The sequence below is a fragment of the Symphalangus syndactylus genome, chromosome 19 (genome assembly GCF_028878055.3).
Source record: "Symphalangus syndactylus isolate Jambi chromosome 19, NHGRI_mSymSyn1-v2.1_pri, whole genome shotgun sequence".
NCBI classification, from domain to species: domain Eukaryota; kingdom Metazoa; phylum Chordata; class Mammalia; order Primates; family Hylobatidae; genus Symphalangus; species Symphalangus syndactylus.
In genome coordinates this window covers 72,651,013-72,678,890 of record NC_072434.2, presented here as the reverse complement: position 1 = coordinate 72,678,890, position 27,878 = coordinate 72,651,013, and the positions used below count along the sequence as shown (strand labels likewise).

The following is a 27,878-nucleotide window of genomic DNA, read 5'->3' as shown; positions in this document are numbered from 1 at the left end:
ACTAGTAGCACTGGCAGGAACTGCAGAAGGGGGAAGACAGAGCTCCCCCAGGTGCAACGGCGGTTTAGCAAAGCCCAGGACTCCTGCGCAGGTTGGTTAACGAAGAGGCGCTGGCGGGCCTCTCTGCCTCAGGCCACCCGTGAACTCCGCAGAAGGTGAATCTGCTGCATCACTCCCTTACTCTAGAACCTGCCATTACTCCCACTTCCCTTCAGGGCAAGTTCTGGCTTCTGGCTTCAGCAGCATGGGAAGCCCATGTCACTGACCGCACTGGTGCTAACCCCACTCTGTCTTTCCTGCCATCCATCAGGCTAAGTATGCACCCACCTACTCCAGAAAGCCTCCCTGGATTGCCTCAACCTCCACCCATTCCCCACCAGGTGTACCTGCAGGATTGTATCTTCTCTATACCAAGAGAAGGCACCTGGCCCATCCAGCCTACCCGAGTCTCCTCTCTGCAGCCCACATACCCCATGTCTCCTGAGGTCAGCCGGACCAGCCGTAACAGGACAACTTCCAGGTTCCCACTCAGAACCAGCCCCCGGGGGAGGTGCCTGTGCAAGGAGCCCTGGCCAGCCAGGCAAGTCCTGCTGTCCCCCACACTCACCTCGGACCCTCAGGGCAGCGGCGGATGAAGCACCCTCAGCCTCCACAGTGATCTGGCCCGTGTCCTCCAGCACCAGGCCTGAGATGGTCAGGCTGTGGCTGGCGCCATTCTGTGATATGGCAAACTTCTCGCTGGGCTGAAGCAGGGCACCGTCCCGGAACCACACGACTGCCACATCACTGGGGGACACCACGCACTGGAAGGTGGCCTCGCCGCCCTCCTCCGCAACCACAGCGCTCAGCCCAGACATAAACTTCACCACTCGGGGCACTGCAGACAGGAGCACTGCTTAAGAGGTGGGCGCGCAGGACCCGCAGAGCCCCTACACTGCAGGAGTGCCAAAGGCCGCCTCCTCCAGGAGGCTGCCCTGGATAGGGACACTCGACCCCTTACATACCACTGACAGTGAGCTGTGCACTGGTGCGGTCATCACGGCTCTCACACACGTACTCCCCTGCATCCTCTGCGCGCAGCCCCAACACAGTGAGTGAGCGCACGGGCCCCTCGGCCACCATCTGGAAGCGCTTGCCCACCCGAAGCTGCGTGCTGCCGCAGCGCCACACCACCTCTGCACACGCTGGGCTTAGCTCGCAGGCCAGTGTCACTGTGCCGCCCAGCTCGCCGCACACGGGCTCCAGCAGCCGGCAGAACTTGGCGGCCACCTCTGTGGGCACGAAGGGGACATCAGCCAGGCTCCTAACAGACCAGACTTGAGCCCCAGCTTCGCCCCTGCCCAGCTCTGGGACAGAAGTGTCTGGAGGAGTCCCTGCCCAGCGCCTGGCTCACCTTCCACCTGCACTGGGAAGTCCTGCCCTTCTGCGCCCACACGGCAGCTGTAGATGGCGCTGTCCAGCACCTGGGCGCCATGCACGGTCAGGGTGTGGGTGTCCCCCTGGCTGGCTGTCTCGTGCCGCTTGCTGCGGCGAATCTCCACACCATCCTTGAGCCAGGTCACCGTGGCCACAGAGGGTGTGGCCAGCGTGGCCGTCAGGATGATGTCTTCATGCTCCTTGACCACCAGAGGCTCCCTGCGGCAGGGTCTCTCTGAAATTTGGGGCTCCGGCTCTGGGTAGAGGTGAGTTGGCATGAGAGGGGGACCCTGGCATCCCTGGACCAGCCCCGCTCCCCTTCAGGGCCACCCTAATGCCACCTGGCACCCCGATACCCATTGCTCTTCAAAGATGGCCCAGTGCAGTCCTGAGCACCATCAACCACCATCCAGAATCCCAGGGACCATACAGTGTGGCCATAAGCTTCAGGCGAGGTGGATTCGCCACCCCAAAGCACTGACCTGCCACGTGCAGGTGGAAGGAGAGCCGTTGACCCCCCACCTCACAGCTGTACTCCCCAGCGTCCGCCTGGCCCGCCTGCTGCACTACCAGCCTCCGTGTGCAGCCCTTGGCCTCCATGCGCACTTTCGAGCTGGAGCTCAGCTTCTTCCCGTCCTTGTACCATGTCACCTCCATCTGGCCCTGGGCCACCTCACAGCTCAGCGTGGCGCTGGCCCCCACCTCCGCCTGCACCTCCCTGCATGCTGGCTGCTCCTTAGCAAACACCACCTTGGGCTCTGGGGATGGACAAGGAGGGATGCAGGGTCAGAGGCTCCAGAGCAGACACAGCCCATGTGTCAGCCCAGCGACAGCCAGGTGGGGCTATCCATCACTGAGCAGTGCACGGTGACGCACAGAGCTCCCCCCAGCATTACCAGAGCCGAAGGTCTAAGGCTGCATGTTGGCAGCACCACCATCATGTCCCTTGGGAACAGGATGCGGCCCCTTCCCTGCCTCGGTCTTCCAGGGTCCTGGGGCCCTCACCTGTCGCCAGCCCTCCCTACCACGCAGGGCCACAGGCAGCAGGACGTGAAGGGTCAGGAGGGATGGACCAGCAACCTGGGCTGGCCCAGAGCTAGCGGAGTGTTGGCAGGGCCATTGGAAAGAGGGTGCCAAGCTGAGTGTGGTCTGTTGTCCCCGGCTCAGGGACAGGGTGGAAGGGGGACGGATATCAAAAAGACAGGTGGACACATGGTGATGACCAAGGGGCCCAGCACAGGCTTACAGAGATCTAGGGCCCAGAGCACAGAGACAAGCCCCCACCACCCAGTACACGCTCTCCAGTCACTGCCGGGCCCTCCCATGGCCCAGCACCCACAGAGGAATCAGCAGATCACATTAGACCAGACCCAGACCCCCACCCCAAGGATATCACACCACTGTCCCCACCACCCAGACAGAGGTCATCACAACTGACCAGGCCCGGACCCCAGACCCCCAGGGACATCACGCTATTGTCCCTACCACCCAGACAGGGGTCCTCACATGAGACCAGACCCAGACCCCAGACCCCCACCCCAAGGACATCATGCTACTGTCCCTACCACCCCCAGCTCAGCCACTGCAGGGCACACACCATAGTCAGCTCAGCCCATGGGTCTGCTCTAGTCTCATGACATAAGGACACTGGCCTGAGAGCCGCTGGGGAGGGCTGGGGACACAGATTCTGAGGCCTACAGAGAGGGAAGGTGCCAGGGCCCACAGCACCTTGGGCCGCGCAAATGTGCCCTTGTAGTTTCACACCCAACACTCAGCATCACCTCCATTTCGCCTAACCCTGGCACCCACCAGCCACGTGCAGGTGGAAGGAGACCCGCTGGCCCCCAGCCTCGCAGCTGTACTCCCCAGCATCCGCCTGGCCTGCCTCCTGCACCACCAGCCTCCGTGTGCAGCCCACGGCCTCCACACGCATTTTCGAGCTGGAGCTCAGCTTCTTCCCATCCTTGTACCACATCACCTCCGTCTGGGCTTGGGCCACCTCGCAGCTCAGCATGGTGTTGGTCCCCATCTCAGCCTGCACCTCCCTGTGCGCCGGCTGCTCCTTGGCAAACACCGCCTTGGGCTCTGGGGATGGACAAGGAAGGACATACGAGGTCAAAGATACAGCCTAGGTCAGGAAGACCACCCTAGGAAAGGAGGGCCTGGATGAGGAAGTAGGAGAAACAGAACCTTCCCCAGGCTCTGCACTGGCTGCGTGGCCGGGAGAAGCCCTGCCACCTCCCAGCACAAGAATCACAGTTTGTCTATCCACTGTGCATGGCGCCATGGGCTATCACAGGTGGGGCAGCTATGACAAACCCTCCATGCATGAGCTCCTCCAGGGCAGGGACTGGGGTGCCTGCACATGCGGCTCTTCTTCAAGCACGTATGGAGCTTTAAATCCACTTGTCATTTTTCAACCTCGCATCCCCCAAAACCACATTTGTTTGGATTTTGAGACTGAACATCTTTCATTCTTCCATGGCTTCTATCCACTTTAGATCTTTACTGTCTCTCAAAAGTGTTTCATAGCTTCCCCCACAGAACCTCTTGACATCTTTTATTAGACTGGGATCATAAACATGATGCCTTTGAAGCATCTGTCAATCTTTTACGTTTTCATTTTCCAACTGCTTGCTGCTAGTCTACATGTACAGAAGTTTCTTTCTTCACACAGATCTTGTAAGGGTTGATCTTTCTCAACTCTCTAAAAATTTATCTTCTGGGTAAACCATATCTTCTGTTAATTCACTTTTTTCTAACTTTTACACCTTTCATTTTACTTTCCTCCTAACTGTGCCATCCAATGCTGGATGGAAGTGTTGACCACTGACTTCATGCTGTCCCCTGGCTCAGAGGCAAAGCTTACAAAGTCTCCCTTTGTGATTTTTGTGTAATACCCTGTGTCAAATTAAGAAAAAAAAACTTTTATTTATACTTTGTTAAAAATTGTATGGCATGATGGATGCTAAATTTTGCCAGACATTTCTTCTGAATATATGAAGTTAAATTTTTATCAAATATGGTACTTTATTCTGAGTTTAAGATAATTACATTGTTTTCAAATTTCAATCACATAATATCATGATTTTCTAATGTTTTTAACATGAAAGCAGCCCTCATTCCTAGACTATGAATTTTATCTTACTGTATGATCATCTTGATATATTGCTGAATTCTGTTTACTAGTATTTTGTTTAAAAAATTGGCCATGATATCCATAATTCTTTGATCTACAATATGCAAACTTCCTATTTTCTGGCCAGATTTTAGTCATGGCATTAAGCTATCTGCATATAATGAGTTAGAGGGTATATCTTCCTTTTTCCATTCTCCAGAAGAATTTCCATGAACATGGAAGAATTTCTGGCCAGAATGTTTGGAAGAATTTCTCAATAGGGCCACATGGTTTAGGTATTGTTTGATGAGAAGATTTTTTGCTACCGGTTCTAGTTTTTACTAGGTTGTAGTAACTGAGATAACTTCAGTAACAGTAGATAACTGCATATAGGTTATCTATTTCTTAAGTCTGTTTTTGGTTTCTAGAAATTATATAATTTGTTAACACTTTTCAAACTTACTTGCAGTGAGTATTTTTGGTATCTACAGATTTGTAAACCATTTTAGGCATATATAACACCAACTGTTATGTGGTGGCACTCAGGGCTCAGAGTTGGAGTTTGAAGTTATACTCTCCTAACAAACAATAGGAAAGTAAAGGTCGTTCTCAGACTTCCTATGAATCATCCAGAGAGGGCAGACACAGGACTCATCAAGGAAACAGGATGATGTAAATATGGCTTCCCCAGTCAGCAACTGCTACCACCATAACTTAATTCTACCAGTGTGTGACTGTGCCATAAGCTACTTATTCCTATCACTTTTAAATCTATCCAAATTCCAAGGGGAATTCAGACACAGAACATTCTAACAGAACACAAAAGGAAAGTGAGATTAGCTTCCGAAATGGAATTCCAGCGTCACGTGTGCGCACCTGCCAATGTGCTGCTCTTTACTCGTTTTGCACACACTAACACTGTGGATCTGGGTTTTAGTGAAGGCTCAGACAGGGCTTCTACATCCACAGGGAAGGACAGAAGTGTGTCCCTGAACACTGAAAACTTTGGGAACCCAATGTTCAGTGTTGATATAATTCCAAATAAGACTGTGTGGCTGGAATTTCCCTACACCTTGACTCAACGAATTCAAATCTCTTTCCACAGGGAGAGCCCTCACATGGGGCCAGATGAGGCCGTGCAGGGACTGCAGGAGCATCCCCGAGGGAGGGACGTCTGGCTTACTGCCATTTCATGCATTAGATAGGACCAGAGTCCTGGACACCTCGGGACATCAGTAGTTCGGAGAAGGTACTGGGAAAATGTGACCCAGTGTGTCTGCACGGAAACACCACCCAACATGGACAAGGAGGGCCCTGACCCTTCCGTTCACTACCTTCCCACTAAGCAGCCCAGCCCCACCATAGGCATAAAAGTAGGAGGTGAGAGAATGGGAGAAGTTGAGGGATGGAGTCTAATGGAAAACCCACTGGGTCAGCAGTGGTTCTACTCCAGTCACCGCAGCAGCTACAAACAGGGCTCACTCAGCATCCCCAAAGCACTGACCTGCCACCTGCAAGCGGAAGGAGAGCCGCTGACCCCCAGCCTCGCAGCTGTACTCCCCGGCCTCTGCCTGGCCCGCCTGCTGCACCACCAGCCTCCGTGTGCAGCCCACGGCCTCCACGCAAACTTTCGAGCTGGAGCTCAGCTTCTTCCCGTCCTTGTACCACGTCACCTCCGTCTGGGCCTGGGCCACCTCGCAGCTCAGCGTGGCACTGGCCCCCGCCTCAGCCTGCAGCTCCCTGTGCGCTGGCTGCTCCTTGGCAAACACCACCTTGGGCTCTGGGGATGGACAAAGAGGGACACACGAGGTCAAAGATACTGCCCAGGTCAGGAAGACCACCCTAGGGTAGGAGGGCCTAGACAAGAAAGCAGGAGAAACAGAACCTTCCCAAGCTCAGCACTGGCTGTGTGGCCGGGAGAAGCCCCACCACCTCCCAGCACAAGAATCACAGTTTCTCCATCCACTGTGCACAGTGTCATGGGCTGTTCCAGGCGGGGCGGTTGTGACAAACCCTCCATGCACGAGCTCCTCCAGCACAGGGACTAGGGTCCTGATGCCTGCACAGCTCCCTTCAAGGATATGCTAGGGTCTCCCCACAGGACTGTGCAGGGCGTGTCCTCACCGCAGGGCCCCAGAGTACTGAGGCTCCCGGTCCTGCCACTGTCAGGAGGGTCAGCGTTGGCCTCTGTGGGGAAGGCCTGGGCTTTGTCATGCATTGCCTGGTGACATGCAAGGTGGAGCCCTTTCCACCACTTCTGGCCGTTATGTCAGCTCTTCTGGGGTGTCACTATTCAGGCTTCTGTCCAATTTCAATAGCCTTTTCTGTCTTTTCCTTCCTTATTTTTAGTAACTCTTTATATATTTTAAATGCTAGCAAATGACAACTATGTATTTGTAAACATCTTACCCATGTCCTTGACCTGCCTTTTCACTCTCAAATGATGTCTTGACAAATTATAGTTTTAATGTAGTTAAGTATACCATTGTTCCACTGTTTAGTTTTAAGAAATCTTTCCTTTCCCAGAAGTTTTTAGCAATCTATGTTATCATCTAGAGGCTTTATGGTTTTACCTTTTATACTCTGTGGCCTCTAACCTCCCTGGAACTCACTTTTCAGTGTGAAGTAAGTTACTAGTCTAAATTTTTATAAGGTTAAAAAATCAAAGAACTATTTTTTTTTAGAAGATCATCCTTTCTCCGCTGCCTGTGCAGGTGTGAAGGTTAAAAAGAAAACACACAAAACACAAAAACAAAACAAAACAAAAAAACAAGAAACAATAAAAGGGAGAATCCATGTATTTGGGTCTGATCATGAGCTTATGATTCTGTCCCTTTGGTCTGACAACTGTCCTTGTGTTGTGCCTGGCTGTCTCCATTCCTGCAGCTGAATGTTCTTGATATCTGGTAGACAAATGCTCACAAGTGGCTCTTCAAGAGTGTTACTCCACTTGGCCTTCAGAATCTGCTTCTCAACCTTCACCTCCCCAAAGAAAAACATTTGCTTGGGTTTTGACTGGGCATTAACATATTTGAGTCTTCCATGAGTTTCTATCTATTTATTTAGGTCTTCTTACTGTCTGTCAAAAATGTTTCACAATGGCCAGGCACAGTGGCTCACACCTGTAATCCCAGCACTTTGGGAGACTGAGGTGGGAGGATTGCTTGAGGCCAGGAGTTTGAGCCCAGTCTGGGCAAAATAGTGAGACCCTGTCGCTACCAAAAAAATTCCTTAAAATTTAGCTGGGCATGGTGGTGCACGCCTGTAGTCTTATCAAGTCAGGAGGCCGAGGTGGGAGGATCTCTTGAGCCCAGGAGGTCGAGGCTGCAGTGAGCCATGATTGCACTACTGAACTCCACTCTGGGTGACAGAGTGAGATCCTGACTCAAAAACAAAAATGTCTGACAATTTTCCTCCACTGAGGTATTAGACATCTTTACTATACTTGATGCTTTTCATGCTCTTGTAAATCTTTTAAAATTTCACTTTACAACTGTGTTACTAGTGTGTGTGTGTATGCATATATACATACATATATATGTGTATTCTGCATGTTGAATTTCTATGTGATGTTTCTCAACTCATATTATTTGTTATTACTTATTTTTTATCTTATTATTTATCTCTCTATCTTTTGGATTTTCTGAATTGATACTCATATAATCTGTGAATCCCACTTACGTTTTTATCCCAGTGTTATACCTTTTCTTTTTTTTTCCTCCTTCCTCTGCTGTACAGTGCTGAATGGAAGTGGGGATGGTTGGCTTCCACGTGCTGATTCCTATCTCAAAGGCAAAGCTTTCAAGGTTCTCTTTATATATGCAGTTACCTGGTGTTTTCTGCAGTACCATTGACCAAATTAAAGAAGGATACTTTATAATTTGTTAAGAATTTCATGGCATGAATTGATGCTGAATTTTATCAAATATTACTTCTGAACTTTAATATTAAATTTAATCAAACATTGTATTCTGTATTTATTGAGATCACATAATTTTTTCATTACATCCAATTCCGTCGTCCTTTATATAGATGCACTTATTTCTAAAACTAAACCAGCCTTGCATTCTGGGACTACATCCTTCCTTAGATGGTCTTATCCTCTTGATAGATAGCTAAATTCAGTTTGCTAATATTTTGTCTTGATATCCATAATAGATTGGTCTAAAATTTTAATTCTTGTTAACATTCCTTGTCATATTTTGATATCCATATTATATTTCTTATTTTTCTTTTTTTTTCTTTTTTGAGACAAGAGTCTCAATCTGTTGACCTAGCTGGAGTGCAGTGGCGCCATCATAGTTCACTATAACCTCAACCTCCTGGGCTCAAGCAGTCCTCCCACCTCAGCCTCCCAAGTAGCTAGGACTTACAGGCACCCACCACAACACCCAGCTAATTTTTTAATTGTTTTTTTAGAGACAGGGTTTTGCTATGTTGCCCAGGCTGATCTCAAACTCCTGAGCTCAAGTGATCCTTCTACCTTCGCCTCCCAAAGTGTTGGGATTACAGGCATGAGCCACTGCCCTAGGCTATATCATGTTTCTACAAGACTATCTGGGGAGTATATCTGCTTTTCTGTTCCCTAGTAGAAGAATCTGTATGAACACAGAATAATTTCTTTCCTAAATACTTAGTATAATTTAGCAATTAGAGCCACCAGGCTTACATCTTTTGCTATGAGCAGATGGTTTTCATGGTTCCATTTTTTAAAGTTTCTAGAACTACTAGAGTTATCTATTTCTTTTTGTGTCACTTTTGATATATTTCTAGAAACTGGCCAAATTGTCAATATTTTCAAATTTATTACTATAAAATTTATTACCACAAATGTATTTCTATAAAATAATTTGTCATATTCTCTTAAAATTTGACAAAGATACAGAGTGAGATTTTGGATGTATATACACCCCCAAAACCACTCTGTGCTGATGCAATAACAAACTGTTATGTGGTGGCATCTAGAGGTCACTGTAGTACCTACAGCCAGCGTTACTGGACAGTAAGACTGTCTTAATGAAAGGAAAATAAATTTGTTTCTCAGACTTCTCTATGAAGCAGCCATGGAGGCTCAAACACAGTAACCATTAGGAAATTCTATAAAATAAATACACATAACAAACAGAGGCTGCTACAAAGGGAACTCGCCTTTGACAAAGTGTGGTGGTGTCGCCTACTCTACTTATTCTTTTCCATTTCTAAATCAAACTACAAGGAGAACACTGACACCAAATACTCCAATTGAGGACAAAAGGAAAACATACTTTGTCTTAGAAATAGTATTCTAAGCCCATGGATTCACTGCAGGCACGTCTCCACCAGGGCGCCACTCCTTACGATTCATACAATCACAACAAATCAGGGATCTACATTTTGTAACATGGGAAGAGGGAAGAGTGTCCTCCCTCCTCTAAAACTATGATAAGTCAAATTTTAGTTTTGGGAAAATTCCAAGGACAATTCAGTGACTGAAAACTCCCGTTATCTTGGTTGGATGAAATGGAGGCATCTCCCCTCCCCCTGGCAAGAGCCATACGCTCCGTGGGGTGAGGACTCAGGAGCTACCAGACATCCAACAACAGCACATTCACCTCTGTGCATGTGACAGATGCCCGGTCCACCTCAACCCCCAGCGCCAGGGGCAGCGAGACTCCTTGGATACCAAGAAAACCAGGAAGGCGCCCCGCAGATGTGACTGCGCACTACCAAGTGCAAACACGCCTCCGGGTTTGCAGGAACAGCCCTCTCCCTCCCATGCACACAGCTCCCTTGGCCCAGCCACAGGGATGGAAAGGGGAACGGGAAGATGGGAAGCCCGAGACATGAAGGCTGAAGGAAAGTGCACAGAGATATGCTAGGGCTACGGGCCAGAATCACTATCACCTCCGAAGAGGCTCCTCAGGGCCTCCAAAGCACTGACCTGCCACGTGCAGGCGGAAGGAGAGCCGCTGACCCCGGGCCTCGCAGCTATACTCCCCGGCGTCCGCCTGGCCCGCCTGCTGCACCACCAACTTCCGTGTGCAGCCCACGGCCTCCATTCGCACTTTCGAGCTGGAGCTCAGTTTCTTCCCTTCCTTGTACCACGTCACCTCAGTCTGGGCCTGGGCCACCTCGCAGCTCAGTGTGGCACTGGTCCCCGCCTCGGCCTGCACCTCTCTGCTCGCTGGCTGCTCCTTGGCAAACACCGCCTTGGGCTCTAGGGAAGGCAGGGATGCACAGGGTGACCACCACCATCTAGGTCAGGAAGGCAGCAGTGGGGAGAGAAGGCCTGGGCAGGGAGGCAGGAGGGAGAGAACCTTCCCCAGCCTCAGGCTCTGCACTGGCTGTGTGGTCGGAAGCCCCACCACCTCCCCGCACAAGCAACACAGTTTCTCTTTCCATTCCGCACGGCACCAAGGGCTGTCCCAGGCAGGGCCGCCATGACAGATCCTCCAGGGCAGGGACTGGGGTCCTGACACCTGCACAGCTCCCCTCATGGATGTGCCGGGGACTCCCCAGGGGACTGTGCAGGGCACGTCCTCACCCCAGGGCCCCAGAGTCTGAGGCTCCTGCTCCTGCCACTGTCAGGAGGGTCAGCCCTGGCCTCTTCGGAGAGGGCCTGGGCCTCCTGTGGCTTCCTGCGTCCCTGTCGAGAGGACTGTCAAGCTGGGCGCTTTCTGATGGTTTGGGGACGAAGTCTTCGCTCTTCTGTGGTGTCACTGTTAAAGTGTTTTGCCCAATTTTTTTTTTTTTTTTTTGAGACAGGGTCTCATTCTGTCACCCATGCTAGAGTGCTTTGGTGTGATCATAGCCCACTGCAGGCTCAATCCTTAGGCTCAAGACATCCTCCCAACTTGGCCTCCCAAGGAGCTTGGGACTACAGGCATGTACCACTATGCCTAGCTCTTTTATTTTTCATTTTCTAGAGGCAGGGTCTTGCTATGTTGCCCAGACTGGTCTCAAATACCAGGACTCAAGCAATCCTCCTGCCTTGGCCTCCCAAAGCGTTTGGGTTACAGGCATGAGCCACCACACCCAACCCCAATTTTCAACAGCACTGTCTTTTACATATTTATTTTTAGGAACTTCATATAATTAAATGCTATGAATGTTACAAACATCTTCTCCATCTCTGTGCCTTGCCCTTTCACTCCTGTATGAAGGTCCTCTGATGAAATAAAGTGATCAGTTTTATTGCAGGCAAATATATCATTCATCCTGTATGGCTAATGCATTCATGTTCTGTTCAAAACATCTTCTATTACCCAGAGGTCACCAGATAATCTATATTAGCTATATTATCTGGTAAGAGCTATTCTACCCACACATTGAGTTGATTTTTTGCATGGGGAGGTAGACATCCAATTTTATTTTATTTTTGTAAACAGTTAATCGTCTTAGCACCATTTGTGAAAAGATCACCCTTCCTCTACACCACCTCCTAGCACCAGGGTAAAAAATAAAGAAAGGGAGGAGGAATCTGATTCCATCAAAGCTGTTTTGAGCTCAGTATTCAAATATTTTGATCTGTTCATCTCTTCCTGCCTTTGGGTCCAGGAATCTGGATCACCGCTGCTTTAGAGGATACCCTGATGTCTGGTACAGCAAAGGCCCCCACACTGCGTTCCTCAAGGGCAGCTTGGCCTTTGCTATGCGCTTGTCAACATTCTCTTACCCAACAGAACTACGGTTGACTGAGATTTACACTTTCAGGTCTCCCACAGCTTTGTAACCATTTATTGAGATCTTTTTTACTGTCTCTCAACAATGTTTAATAATTTCCCCCCACAAACCATCTAAAGATCTTTTGTTAGGCTTGCAGTTGGTAACTACAAGACTTTGGATGGTACTGGAAATCTCTTAAAACATTATTTTCCATCTGCTTGTTTCTGGTACATAGATCTAGACGTGTTTTCTGTATATTGATTCTTTTATGTGGTAACCATTCCCAAATCTCTTACTAATAATTACTTTTTATGGACTTTCTAAATTAATAACCATATCATCTGTGAGGTGCATGTTTTATTTTCCAAGTTTTACACCTTGTACTTTCTTTTCCTCCTCTGTCTGCTATACAAAGTTGGAAGAAGTGGTGACGGATGGTGTCTTTGTCCTGTTTCCAACCTCAAAGGCAATGCTTTCAAGGTTTCATGTTTGTGTAATGTTAGCTGTTTTCTTTATACTATTGCTTATGAAATTAAGGAAAAATATTTTTATTTAGAGTTTGTTAAGAATTGTATGACATGAATTGATGCTAAATTTTTCCAAATATTTTTTGCATATTTATGATGTTGTATTTTATCCAATGCTTTTAGTCTCCATATTGGGGTAATCACATTCGTTTTTCTTTCAATCTGTTAATGTCACATTTTGTACTGATTTTCTAATGTTTTTCATGTTAAACCAGCCTTGTATTACTGGACTATGACTTTTGTCATTGTGTGTTATCCTCTTGATAAATTGCTGAATTCAGGGTGGTAATATTTATTTTAAGATAGTGAGCCTTGATATTGATAAGAGATTGGCCAATTTTAATTCTTCATATTCACCCTGTCAGAGCTTGGTATTAATGATATTTACCTACATAAAATGAGATAGAGCGCTGAGGTCCTTTTTCAATACTCTAGAGGAATGTCTATGAACATAGAATAATTTCTTTCCAGAATATTTGGTACAGTTTACAGTAGAGCACCAGGGTAATCTTCTATGAGAAGATTATTTGTTGCATTTCTATAAAAGGTTATAGGACTGTTCAACTTACTTCTACTATTGATATAGTTTTGAAGAAATTGATCAATTTGCCAAAACTTTTCAAATTTACTTGCATAAATATAGGGTCGGGCATGGTGGCTCACACCTGTAATCAGAGCACTTTGGGAGGCTGAGGCGGGTGGATCACCTGAGGTCAGGAGCTCAAGACCAGCCTGGTCAACATAATGAAACCTTGTTTCTACTAAAAATACAAAAAAATTAGCCAGGTATGGTGGCGCGCGCCTGTAGTCCCAGCTACCCAGGAGGCTGAGGTGGGAGAATTGCTTGAACCCAGGATGAGGAGGTGGCAGTGAGCCAAGATCACACCACTGCACTCCAGCCTGGGTGACAGAGCGAGACTCCACCTCAAAATAATAATAATAATAATGGCATGTGCTCATATAACAACATTTCAAGTACCTACAAAGTGTGGTTTCTGGCATCTGTACACCCCCCACAAACTCCTACATGCTGATGTGACACCAATGTTAAGTGTCAGTACCTATGAACAAGTGTGTGACTGCACTCCACCTCCATCCGACAAAAGACTCTCTTACTAAAGGAAAACAGAGCTTGTTCTCAGATTTCTCTACCAACTAGCCATGAATTATTAGAACCGTATGAAACACATACTGCTTTATCTGTCAGTGGCTGCTGTATAGTAATTCATCTTTAAAATGTGTGCTGATGTAGCTTGATTTGTTTATTCCTCTTCAGTTTTAAATATACAAAATTAAACTAAGGGGAGTTCAGTCACAAAATGTTCTGACATAAGAGCAAATGAAAACTTCATATACTTTCAGAAGATAATTCCAAACCTCACAGTGGTGTATCGCAGTCCAGAGCCACCAATTCCCAGTTCTGTATTTATTCTGTAGGCAGTGTAATAAAAACAAGCCAGGTGCAGTGGCTCACACCTGTAAACCCAACATTTTGGGAGGCCAAGGCGGGTGGATCACTTGAAGCCAGAAGTTTGAGACCAGCCTGACTGGCATGGTGCAACCCCATCTCCACTGAAAATACAAAAATTAGCCAGGTGTGGTGGCAGGCGCCTGTAATTTTGGCTACTTGGGAGGCTCAGGCAGAACTGCTTGAACCCAGGAGGCAGAGGTTTCAGTGAGCTGAGATCGTGCCACTGTACTCCAGCCTGGGTGACAGACTCTGTCTCAAAAACAACAACAACAACAACAACAACAAAACAAAAAAACCCAGGATATAGATTTTGCCACCTGTGGGTGCACAGAGTCTTTTTTATGCCCATAAGAAAGATGAGAAGAGGGTCCCCGAACACCTAAAACTTGGATAATCCAAAGTTCAATCATGAGATAATTCCAAGAATGATTGTGTGGCTGAAATTTGCCTTTATGCTTGTTCAATGGAATTCAACCATCTCTCCATATGGGGAGCCCTGGTCGGGCTGGTGAGGCTGGGTGCAAGCTCTCAGATGGCCTCAGGTGAGAGACATCTGGTCTACTTCAGCCTCCTGTAGCAGCCCCCTCAGTTCCATTGAGCCAAAGAGCTGGACACCTGGGAGCACATGTGGGTTCTGACTGGGTGCTGGGAATATGTGAACAGCATTACTGCCTGGAAACACAACTCACAGTGTCTCCTGTACACATTCATCCCTTCTGGCCAACCTCGGGCCAGCCATGGGTAGGAAAATGGCAGGTAGGATTACGAGAGACTTCCAGAGATGAACTCTAATGGAAAGAGTACTGGGGTCTATCAGCCAATCTCATCATCATCTCCACACAAGGTAACTCAGCATCCCCAAAGTACTGACCTGCCACGTTCAGGCGGAAGAAGAGCTGCTGGCCCCCGGCCTCACAGCTGTACTCTCCGGCATCCGCCTGGCCTGCCTGCTGCACCACCAGCCTCCGTGTACAGCCTGCAGCCTCCACATGCACGTTCGAGCTGGAGCTCAGCTTCTTCCCGTTCTTGTACCAAGTCACCTCTGTCTGGGCCTGGGCCACCTCACAGTTCAGTGTGGCGCTAGCCCCTGCTTCAGCCTGCACCTCCCTGCGTGCTGGCTGCTCCTTGGCAAACACTGCCTTGGGCTCTGGGGAAGGCAGGGATACACAGGGTGACCACCACCATCTAGGTCAGGAAGGCGGCACTGGGGAGAGAAGGCCTGAAAGGGGAGGTGTGAGGGACAGATGCTCTCCAGGCTCTGCACCACCGCCTACCAGCACAAGTAACACAAGTTTCTCCATCCATTCTGCATGCAGGATCTGTCACACCCCCAGGGCACCCTGCAGAATGGTGGCATGTTCCTGTGGTCCCTGCTGCTTGGGAGGCTGGTCTCGAATGCCTGAGCTCAAGTGATCCTTCTGCCTCAGCCTCTGAAAATGCTGGGAATACAGGTATGAGGCACTGTGCCAGGCCTGATGCTAAATTTTATCAAACAGCTGTTCAGAATTTATGATGTTAAATTTTATCAAACTTTTCTTCTGCATTTATTGAGATAATCATACTGTTTTTCTCTTTCAATCTGTTAATATCATGCATGACATTTTCTGATGTTTTGAATATTGAATATATTGAGTATAGCATTTCTAAATTATGCCTTTTATCATAGTGCATTTTCCTTTTGACATACTGGTCATACCACTTTGAAAATATATTGTTGAAGCATTGGCCTGGATATCCATAATGATTGGCCTGTAATTTCAAATCTTTATACTGTTCTTGTCATAATTGGTATCTATGTTATGCTATCCACATAAAACAGATTCAAGAGTGTATCTTCTCATTCTATTCTCTGGAAGGATCTCTAAGAACATGAAATAATTTGTTTTGAGAATATTTGGTATAATTTATCAGTAGATCCACTGGGCTTAGACCTTTTATAAAAATATTTTTTATCACTGGTTCCACTTAATTAAAAGCTATAGGACTATCTGAGTTGTCTGTTTCTTCCTGTGTAACTTTTTCATAGTTTTCTCTAACAAATTGGCAATTCTCCAAAACTTATAAAATGTATTACCATTAAAGAATTTATCGCACTCTCTTAACACAATATTTTAGAAAGATACATAGTGGGCTTTTTTGGTATCTATACACAACTACAAATGATGATATACTGATAGAATGCCAAGCTGTCATGGGTTGGCATTTGGGAGTCAATGTAGTAGCACAACCTTTTTCTCTCTGATATTTAGCCTGTTTTGTTGTTGTTGCTGTTGTTGTTTTTGCTTTTATTTTTTCCAGAAACAGGGTCTCACTCTGTTGCCCAGGCTGAAGTGCAGTGGTGTGATCACAGCTCACTGCAGCCTGGAACTCCTGGGCCTAAGTGATACTCCTGCCTCAGCCTCCTGAGTAGCTGGGACTACAGGCATGTGCCATTTCATCCAGCTAATTTCTGTAATTTTTGTAGAGACGAGATCTCACTATAGTGCCTAATCTGGTCTCAAACTGCTGGGATCAAGCAATCCTCCTGCCTTGACCTCCCAAAGTGCTGGGACTACAACAAGCATGAGCCACTGTGCCCAGACTCTCTTAACAAAATATATACATATCTTAGGTGTACTGAGATAGCTTAAGCTCTTTCTTCCTTTCCACTGCTAAATTCATAAATCAGACTCCAAGGGGGATTTCTGACTCAGAATGTTGTTAACTGGAGACAAAAGGAAAGCCAGATTAGCCTTAAGAAGAGGCCAGGAACGGAAGCTCATGCCTGTAATCCCAGCACTCTGGGAGGCTGAGGCAGGCGGATCACGAAGTCAGGAAATCGAGACCACAGTGAAACCCATCTCTACTAAAAGTCCAAAAATCAGCCTGACGTGGTGGCAGGCGCCTGTAGTCCCAGCTACTTGGGAGGCTGAGGCAGGAGAATGGCGTGAACCTGGGAGGTGGAGCTTGCAGTGAGCCGAGATGGCGCCACTGCACTCCAGCCTGGGCAACAGACTGAGACTCCGTCTCAAAAAAAAGAAAAAAAGAAAAGCACGTGGAATCTCGCAATTGTATCCCAGGGGCACAGTCACCAGCCCTCTGGGCTGGGATTTTTTGCACAGACACTGCAAGAAAACAAGGACCGAGATTTTGCCACGTATGGGTGCACAGTGAGCTTCTAAAGCTTCTAGATCCATCAAAAAAAAAAAAAAAAAAAAAAAAAAAAAAAAAAAAAAAAAAAAAAAAAAAAAAGGAAAGAGGCTCCTGGGACACCAAAAGCGTTGATGTCCCAAAGTTCAGTCTGGAAAGAATTCCAAGTGGGACTGCGTAGGTGGAATTTCCCCTTATGTGGTTCATATGAATTTGAAACGTCTCTCACAGGCTAGAAGCCCCACGTGGTGCTGAAGGGAGGCAGCTACTGAATGATGGAAAGGACATCCCCACCTTCCCAGGGGAGGCGCCTGGTCCACCTCAGACCACAGGGCCAGACAGCGCCAGGGGCCTGGACACCGAAGAGCATGGGGGTTTGGAGCAGGGGCTCAGTGTGATGAGGCTTCACTGCATGGGAGCACTGCTCCAGGTGCACCACAGGGTCTGGCCCTCCCCGCACCTTCCCATCCGGCCAAGCCTGGCGCAGCCAGGGGCATGAAACCGGGAAGTGAGGGCATGGAGAAGTGGAGAGGTGGAGTCTCATGGAAAGGGCACTGGAGGCCGTGGAGTCCATCAGCCAGTCTCATCATCACCTCCACACAAGGTCACTCTCCATCCCCCAAAGCACTGACCTGCCACGTGCAGGTGGAAGGAGAGCCGCTGGCTCCCCGCCTCGCAGCTGTACTCCCCGGCATCCGCCTGGCCCGCCTGCTGCACCACCAGCCTCCGTGTGCAGCCCACAGCCTCCACACGCACTTTCGAGCCGGAGCTCAGCTTCTTCCCGTCCTTGTACCACATCACCTCCGTCTGGGCCTGAGCCACCTCGCAGCTGAGTGTGGCGCTGGCCCCCGCCTGGGCCTGCACCTCCCTGTGTGCCGGCTGCTCCTTGGCAAACACCGCCTTGGGCTCTGGGGAAGGCAAGAGGCACACAGTGACCACCACCATCTAGGTCAGGAAGGCAGAACTGGGGAAAGAAGCCCTGGAAGGGGAGGTGCGAGGGACAGACGCTCTCCAGGCTGCACCACCACCACCTGGCACCAGGAAGTTTCTCCATCCATTCTGCATGGTGCCACAGGCTGTCCTTGGTGGGGTGGCTGTGACAGATCTTGCACACACAAGCTCATCTGGGGCAGGGATTGGGGTCCTGATGCCTGCACCCTTCCCCTCATGAATGGAGCAAGGGTCTCCCCATGCGGCTGTGCAGGGTGCATCCTCACCACAGAACCCCAGTCCTGAGGCTCCCGCTCCTGCCACTGTCAGGACAGTCAGCTTTGGCCTCAGCAGGGTGTGTCGCTGTGGCTTTCTTCATTGTTCGATGGCTCACAGGGCTGAGCATATTTCTAGAGGATTGGCCATTCCTCTTTGCTCCTCTGTGGTGCCACTACTCAATTCCATCCCATTATCAATAGCACTGTCTTGTCTTTATTCAGTTTAAGGCAGCAGTCCCCAACATTTTTGGCAGCAGGGACGAGCTTCATGGAAGGCAATTTTTCCACAGATGGGGGTTGGTGGGATAGTTTCGGGATGAAACTGTTCCACCTCAGATCATCAGGCATTAGATTCTCAGAAGGAGCACAACCTAGATCCCTCCCATGCACAGTTCACAATAGGGTTCATGCTCCTATGAGAATCTAATGCTGTTGCTGATCTGACAGGAGGCAGAGCTCAGGCGGAAACGCTCACCTGCCACTCACCTCCTGCTGTGCGGCCCGGTTCCTAACAGGCCATAGAACAGTACTGGTCCACAGCCTGGAGGTTGGGGATCCTGGCTTTAAGGTCTTCTTTAAATATTTAAATGTTAGAGAGGTCACAATTGTATACTTTGTATCTTCCCTACCTGTGTGACTTGGGTTTTCATCTCCTATGGCGTCTTCTGATGAATCAGACCTTTTAATTTTAATGTACTCAAATACATCGATCTTGTCCATTGTGGTTAGGGCATTTGTGTTCTATTTAAACACTTCCTTACCCTAAATTCTGTAGATAGCCTATGCTTACCGTCTTGGGGTTTATGGTTTTACCTTTTACCCTGAGGTCTCTAACCCACCAGGAGCTGACTCTCGCGCATGCTATGAATTACCAATATGCTTTAATTCTTCCCATATGTTTAAATGGTCCACACACTAGTTATGAAAACACTATCCTTGGCCAGGTGCAGTGGCTCACGCTTGTAATCTCAGCACTTTGGGAGGCCGAGGCGGGCGGATCACGAGGTCAGGAAATCAAGACCATCCTGGCTAATACGGTGAAACCTTGTCTCTACTAAAAATACAAAAAAATTAGCCAGGCGTGGTGGCGGGCACCTGTAGTCCCAGATACTCAGGAGGCTGAGGCAGAAGAATGACATGAACCCAGTGAGCCAACATGGCGCCACTGCACTCCAGCCTGGGCGACAGAGCTAGACTCCATCTCAAAACAAACAAAAAAAGAAAACACTATCCTTTCTCTACTTCTTGCACAGATGCTATGGTTAAAAAAAAAAAAAAAAAAAAGGAAGGGGGACATCCAGAGATCACTGATGCATGGGACTGTTTCTGAGCTCACTATTCCGTTTCTTTGTTCTGATACCTAACCATTAATTGAAATTCATTGTCTTAATTACTGTAACTTTATGATAATTTTTGGCATCCGGTAGAGTAATGTTCGTACTTTGATTTTCTTTTCATTCCCCCACAAAAAAAATTGTTTGGATACTGATTGTTAATGAATATATTTTAATTTTTCATGAATTTCTATCCATTTAATTAGATGTCTTAATTGTCTTGCAAAATATAGAACAATTTCCTAGCCCCTCCCCAGGCTTTAAACATCTTTATTAGACTTTGAATTAGAAACATTGTAATTTTGATGCTACTGTAAGTCTTTTCAAATTTCATTTTGCAACTGTTTACTGCTATATATAGATACAGAAGTATTTTCTGTGTGTTGATTTTTTTTTTAACAGGATTATCCTGTTACTTAACAGGATAATCATTCTCAACAATGTTACTAAGTTCTCTATTGGATTTTCCAAGTAGATGGCCATATCATCAGTAAATTTCACTTTTACTTTTTCCAAGTGCTATGCCTTTTGCTTTATTTTCCTCCTTACCCTTATGTACAATGTTGGATACAAGTGGTGACACTGCCCTGTCTCCTTCTCTGAATCAAACCTTTCAAGGTTTGCTCTGAGTGGGATCCTAGTGGTGCTTCTGTAGTACCATTTATCAAATTAAGGAAGAACACTTCTATAAAGTTTAAGAATCCTATGAAATGAGTTGATGCTAAATTTTCTCAAATATATCTTCTAGATTTTATCAAATACTTTTAATCTGCATTTATTGAGATAATTACATCATTTTTCATTCAATCTGTTAAGGTCAAGCTTATTATACTGATCTAATGCTTCTAAAGCCAAACCAGCCTTGCATTCTGGGACCAGGATCTTCAACAGAGGGCACTGTCTTCTTGATACGTTGCTGAATTCCATTTGCTAATACTTTGTTTATGATTGTGTTCTCAATATCTGCAATGACGAATCCATGTAGATTGGTCTACAATTTAACTCTTCCTACTTCCTTTGTCAGATTTTGGTATTAATGTTATGCTATCTACATAAAATGATGGCGTGGGCATGGTGGCTCATGCCTGTAATCCCAGCACTGTGGGAGGCTGAGGCGGGTGGATAGCTTGATCCCAGAAGTTTGAGACTAGCCTGGGCAACATGGCAAAACCCTGTGTTTTTAATGTATTTTTGAAAAAAAAAATACAAAAAAATAGCTGGCACACATGCTATTTTTGTGGTGGTGGTACATCCCTGTAATCCCAGCTACTTGGGAGGCTGAGGTGGGAAAATCACTTGAACCTGGGAGGCAGAGGCTGCAGGGAGCCAAGATCGTGCCACTGTACTTCAGCCTGGACAATAGAGTGAGGCCCTGTCTCAAAAAAACAAACAAACAAACAAACAAACAAACAAAACATTAAATGGCATATGGAGTCAATCTCCTTTTTCTATTCTCTAGAACAATATTCACAAATATGGAATAACTGCTTTCCAGAATATTTGAAACAGTTTACTAGAAAATTATTGGGTTTAAAAGATTTTTTTACTACTGCCTCCATCTATTTAAAACTTATAGGACTATTTAAGTTTTCTGTATCCTTTTATGTGAGTTTTCATGTAATTTACTAGGAATTAGCCAAATTGTCACAACTTTTCAAATTTATTACATAAAACATTTTGTCATATTCTCTGAAAATAACTTCACAGAAATATACAGTGGGATTTCTGTTATCTATACACATCCACATAACACTGATGCTGATGTAATACCAAACTTATGTGTTAGCACCCAGAAGTTACCATGGGACTTCAGCCCACCCCTATTTGGCATCAACACTCTATTTAAAAAAAAAAAAAAGGAAATTAATTGTATTTCTTAGGCTTCCCTATGTATCACCCAAGGGAACACAGACATACACAGCAGCAAACACACTGGACTTGCTGGTGAGACATTTGCATTCCAGAGGATGGGAAATAAATCTGACTAAAATTCAGGGACCTCCTACCTCAGTAAAATGTCTAGGGGTTGAGTGGTGTGGGACCTGTCAAGATATTCCTTCTAAGGTGAAGGATAAGTTGCTGCATTTGGCCCCTCCTACAACCAAGAAAGAGGCATAATGCCTACTCAGATTTTGGAGGCAACACATTCCTCATTTGGGTGTGTTACTCTGGAACATTTATCAAGTGACCCAAAAGGCTGCCAGTTTTGAGTGGGGTCCAGAACAGGAGAAGGGTCTGCAACAGGTCCAGGCTGCCGTGCAAGCTGCTCTGCCACTTGGACCATATGACTCAGCAGATCCAGTGGTGCTTGAGGTGCCAGTGGCAGATAGGGATGCTGTCTGGATCCTTTGGCAGGCCCCCACAGGTGAATCAGAGTGGAGGCCTCTAGGATTTTGGAGCAACACTCTGCCATATTCTGCAGATAACTACTCTCCTTTTGAGAGACAGCTCTTGGCCTGTTACTGGGCTTTGGTGGAAACTGAACAATTGACTATGGATCATCAAGTCACCATGTGACTTGAACTGCTTGTCATAACCTGGGTGCTTTCTGACCCATCTAACGATAAAGTTGGGCATGCACAACAGCATTCTATCATCAAATGGAAGTGGTATATACATGATCGGGCTCAAGTAGGTCCTGAAGGCCCAAGTAAGTTACATGAGGAAGTGGCTCAAATGCCCATGGTCCCCACTCCCGCCACCCTGCCTTCTCTCCTCCAGCCTGCACCAGCGGCCTCATGGGGAGTTCCCTATGATCAACTGACAGAGGAAGAGAAGACTAGGGCCTGGTTCACAGATGGTTCTGCACGATATGTGGGCACCACCTAAAAGTGGAGAGTTGCAGCACTACAGCCCCTTTCTAGGACATCCCTGAAGAACAGTGGCAAACGGAAATCTTCCTAGTGGGCAGAACTTCAAGTAGTGCACCTCGTTGTGCACTTTGCTTGAAGGAGAAATGGCCAGATGAGTGATTATACACTGTTTCATGGGCTGTAGACAATGGTGTGGCTGGATGGTCAGGGACTTGGAAGAAGCATGATTGGAAAATTGAGGAAGAGGTATGTGGATGGACCTCTATGAGTGGTCAAAAATTGTGAAGATATTTGTATCTCATGCGAGTGCTCACCAAAGGGTGACCTCGGCAGAGGAGGATTTTAATAATCAAGTGAATAGGATGACTCGTTCTATGGACACCACTCAGCCTCCTTCCCCAGCCACCCCCGTCATCACCCAATGGGTCCATGAACAAAGCAGCCATGGTAGCAGGGATGGAGGTTACACATGTGCTCAGCAGCATGGACTTCCACTCACCAAGGCAGGCCTGACTAAGGCCACTGCTGAGTGCCCAATTTGCCGCAGCAGGGACCAACAATGAGCCCTCGATCAGACATCTACTTGATGGGTGATCAGACATCTACTTGATGGCAGGTTGATTATATTGGACCTCTTCTATCACAGAAGGGGCAATGGTTTGTCCTCATCAGAAGAGACACTTACTCCAGATATGGGTTTGTCTATCCTGCACACAACACTTTGACCAAGACTACCATCCACGGATTCACGGACTGTCTTATCCACCGTCATGGTATTCCACACAGCACTGCCTCTGACCAACGCACTCTATGGTTAAAAAAGTGTGGCAGTGGGCTTATGCTCATGGAATTCACTGGTCTTACCATGTTCCCCATCATCCTGAAGCAAGTGGATTGATAAAACAGTGCAATAGCCTTTTGAATTCCAATGCCAACTAGGTGACAATACTTTGCAGGGCTGGGGCAAAGTTCTCCAGAGGCTGTGTATGCTCTGAATCAGTGTCTAATACATGGCACTGTTTTTCCCATAGCCAGGATTCACGTGTCCAGGAATTAAGGGATGGAAGTGGAAGTGGCACCACTCACCATCACCCCTAGTGACCCACTAGCAAAATTTTTGCTTCCTGTTCCCATGACATTATGTTCTGCCGGCTTAGAGGTCTTAGTTCCGGAAGGAGGAATGCTGCCACCAGGAAACACAACAACGATCCCATTAAACTGGAAGTTAAAATTGCCACCTGGCCACTTTGGGCTCCTCCTACCTTTAAATCAACAGGCTAAGAGAGTTACATTGTTGGTTGGGATGACTGACCTGAACTATCAAGATGAAATCAGTCTACTACTTCACAATGGAGGTAAGGAGGCATATGCGTGGAATACAGGCAATCCCTTAGGGCGTCTCCCAGTATTACCATGCCCTGTGATCAAGGTCAATGGGAAACTACAACAACCCAATCCAGGCAGGACTACAAATGACCTAGACCCTTCAGGAATGAAGGTTTGGGTCACTCCACCAGGAAAAAAATTAAAATATCTCTCGCTGACCAGAACTAGCAGGTGCTGCTGGGTGAGGGCATATGGTAGCTGCCAGAACATATACTGACAGGATATTCACAGAGCCCCAGGAGAGAGACGCCTGGTCAACCTCAGAGCCCAAGACAAGGGAGATCCAGAGTCCCAGAAGCCAAGGAGCACCAAGAAGGCTCTGGGCAGGTGCTAGGAACGAGTGACTGAGCATTACAAAGTGCAAACACGCCTCCAGGTTTGCAGGAACAGCCCCTCTCCCTCCCATGCACAGGGATGGAAATGGGAACGGGAGGATGGGAAGCCCGAGACATGAAGGCAGAAGGAAAGTGCACAGAGATATGCTGGGGCTACGAGCCAGAACCACCATCACCTCTGAAGAGGCTCCTCAGCGCCCACAAAGCACTGACCTGCCACGTGCAGGCTGAAGGAGAGCTGCTGGCCCCCGGCCTCGCAGCTATACTCCCCGCCGTCCGCCTGGCACGCCTGCTGCACCACCAGCCTCCGTGTGCAGCCCACAGCCTCCATTCGAACTTTTGAGCTGGAGCTCAGCTTCTTCCCGTCCTTGTACCACGTCACCTCAGTCTGGGCCTGGGCCACCTCACAGCTCAGTGTGGCAATGGCCCCTGCCTCGGCCTGCACCTCCCTGTGCGCCGGCTGCTCCTTTGCAAACACTGCCTCGGGCTCTGGGGAAGGCAGGGATACACAGGGTGACCACCACCATCTAGGTCAGGAAGGCGGCACTGGGGAGAGAAGGCCTGGAAGGGGAAGTGCGAGGGACAGATGCTCTCCAGGCTGCACCACCACCTCCCAGCACAAGGAACAGTTTTTCCATCCATTCTGCATGGTGCCATGGGCTGTCCCAGGCAGGGCCACCATGACAGATCCTCCAGGGCAGGGACCGGAGTCCTGACGCCTGCACAGCTCCCCTCATAGATGTGCCAGGGTCTCCCCACGGGACTGTGCAGGGTGCGTCCTCACCCCAGGGCCCCAGAGTCTGAAGCTCCTGCTCCTGCCACTGTCAGGAGGGTCAGCTCTGGCCTCTTGGGGGAGGGCCTGGGCCTCCCATGGCTTCCTGGGTCCATATCAGGAGGACTGTCAGCTGGGCGCCTTCTGATGGTCTGGGGTCGGAGTCTTCACTCTTCTGTGATGTCACTGTGCAAGTGCTTTGTCTGACTTTCAATAGCACTGTCTTTCTTTTACACCTTCATTTTAGGATCTCTTTTTACATCTAAATACTAAAGCAGTGAGCTCTAGCATACTAGAGCATTAGCATGTTAGAAATCTCTTCCTTTTCTGTGTAGCTTGCCTTTTCATTCTCTTATGGTGTCTTCCAAAGAATCAAAATTTTTAATTTTAATGTATTCAAATATATCAAATGTGTTTCTTTGTGGTCAGGGCATGTGTGTTCTGTTTAGGAAGTCATGCTTTACTGTGAAGTCACTAGAAACATCTCTCTTTTCCTCTAAGACTTGTATGGGTTTCCCCGGGATTCTGACATCTCTAACCAACTGGAGTTGACTTTGTGTGTGGTTGAGATCCTGGTCTGATTTTTTTTCCCATTTGGTTTAATGGCCCAAAATCTGTTTTTTTTTTTTTTTCTCTTTTTTTTTTTTTCTGAGATAGGGTCTCACTCTGTCACCCAGAATGGAGTGCAGTGATGTCATCATAGCTAACTGCAGCTTCAGTCTTCTGGGTTCAAGCCATCCTCCCACCTCAGCTTCCCAAGTAGCTGGGACTACAGGTATATGCCACCACAGCCAGCTAATTTTTTTTTCAATTTCTTTAGAGATGGGATCTTGCTCTGTTGCCGTAGGCAGGAATGCAGTGACGTGATTATAGCTAACTGCAGCCTCCAACTCCTGGGCTCAAATATCCTCCTGCCTCAGCCTCCCAAGTAGCAGGGACTTACAAGTGCACACCACCATGCCTGGGTAATATGACTTTCTTCATAGCATACTATTCTCTTAGTATATTGTGAAATATATATGAATAATATGTTGCTTAAGATTTTGCCCTTGCTATCCATAATAGGTTGGCCTATATTTTTAATTCTTCCTACTTTGTATCAATGTTATGCTATCTACATGAAACAAATCAGAGAGTGTATCTCTTCATTGTATTCTCTAGAAGAATCTCCATGAACATGGAATAATTTATTTGCAGATTGTTTGGTATAATTTACTGTAAAGTTATTAGATATTGCTTAGAAATTTCTTAGTGAAAATACTTTTGTTACTAGTCTCATTTATTTAAAAGTTATAGGACTATCTGAGTTGTCTATTTCTTCTTATGTTACTTTTCATATACTTTTTAAGCAATTTAACAATTTGTTGAACCTGTTCTATTTAATACCAGTAAATATTTATCATACTCTCCTAAAATAGCATTTTAAAAAGATATATAGTGGGTTTACTGGCATCTATACCCACCCACAAACCACTGCATGGTGGTAATACCAGACTGCCATGTGTTGGCCCCCAGGTGTCAACATGAGGCTGCAGCCCACAGATCTCTGATGTTAAGATTCTCTTAATGAAAAGAAAATAAATGTAGCTTCAGAATTCTCTATGACTCAGTCAGGAAAAGCCACAGGCACAACATAATTACTGGGAAATGCTACTGAATAAATACTGGTTTTGCCAGTCAGGGGCTGTTTGATATGGTTTGCCTCAGTGTCCCCACTGAATAGTAATAATCACCACATGTCAATGGTGGGACCAGGTGGAGGTAATTGAATCATGGGGGCAGTTTCCCTCATGCTGTTCTTGTAATAGTGAGTGACTACTACCACCAAGATCTGATGGTTTTATAAGGAACTCGCTTCTTCACTCGGCACTCTTTCATTCTTTCTCCTGCAGCACTGTGAAGAGGTCCCTTCTGCCATGATTGTAAGTTTCCTAAGGCCTTGCAAGTTTCCTGAGGCCTTCCCAGCCATGCGGAACTGTGAGTCAATTAAACCTCTTTCCTTTATAAATTACCCACTCTTGGGTATGTCTTCATTAGCAGTGTGAGAACAGACTAATATACTGCTACTATTGCATCTCAGTTGTATCAGTGCCTGGTGATGTCACCTAAGCTACTTATTCCTTTCCATTTCTAAATTTAAAAATCAAGCTCCAAGGAGAATCTGACATGTTCTAACTAAAAACCAAGGAAAACAAGAGTTGTTCTTGGAAGAGAATTCCAGACCTCATGGGTGCATATCACAGGCTCATATGTACCAATCCATGCTGCTGTTTTACTTGACACAGACATTGCAACAAACATGGATCTAGGTTTTGCTACCTGTGGGTGCACAGGTAGCTTCCATGTCCATGCAAAGGACGGGAGAAGGTCCCAGGACATAGAAAATCAGATAATCCACAGTGTGATCTTGAGATAATTCCATGTATGGTTGTGTGGCTGAAATTTCCCCTTCTCCCAGATGAGTTAAATTCAAACATCTGTCACTAGGGAGAACAAGCATGAGGTATGGGGTGTGGGCATGTGGGAGCTGCCAGACATTCAGTAGAAGGAAATTCACACATCCCCAGGTGGAGACACCTGGTCTACCTTGGACCACAGGGCCGTGGTAGAGAAGGAACAGCAGCAAGGTTCTAGGCAGATGATGGGAACGTATGATTGAGCATTATTGCATGAAAACACCACTCCAGGTACACAGCAACAGCCCCTCTCCCTCCACACATATTCT

At 47.2% G+C, this 27,878-nt stretch overlaps 1 protein-coding gene across 4 annotated transcripts in view; it reads right to left on the bottom strand.

Moving 5' to 3' along the window:
- OBSCN (obscurin, cytoskeletal calmodulin and titin-interacting RhoGEF) overlaps window positions 1–27,878 on the bottom strand; it is a 168,660-nt gene that overhangs the window by 104,704 nt on the left and 36,078 nt on the right. For 2 of the 4 annotated variants that reach the window (XM_055233742.2, XM_055233743.2), the window contains exons 14-23: window positions 24,595–24,870; window positions 17,938–18,213; window positions 15,048–15,323; window positions 10,455–10,730; window positions 6,039–6,314; window positions 3,226–3,501; window positions 1,899–2,174; window positions 1,394–1,672; window positions 1,005–1,271; window positions 608–877 (exon numbers count right to left, since the gene is read on the bottom strand). In XM_055233742.2, the coding sequence (XP_055089717.1) occupies window positions 608–877; window positions 1,005–1,271; window positions 1,394–1,672; window positions 1,899–2,174; window positions 3,226–3,501; window positions 6,039–6,314; window positions 10,455–10,730; window positions 15,048–15,323; window positions 17,938–18,213; window positions 24,595–24,870 (2,748 nt within the window). The remainder of the gene's footprint in view (window positions 1–607; window positions 878–1,004; window positions 1,272–1,393; window positions 1,673–1,898; window positions 2,175–3,225; window positions 3,502–6,038; window positions 6,315–10,454; window positions 10,731–15,047; window positions 15,324–17,937; window positions 18,214–24,594; window positions 24,871–27,878) is intronic. The other 2 variants (XM_055233744.2, XM_063613986.1) reach the window with 1 other exon arrangement.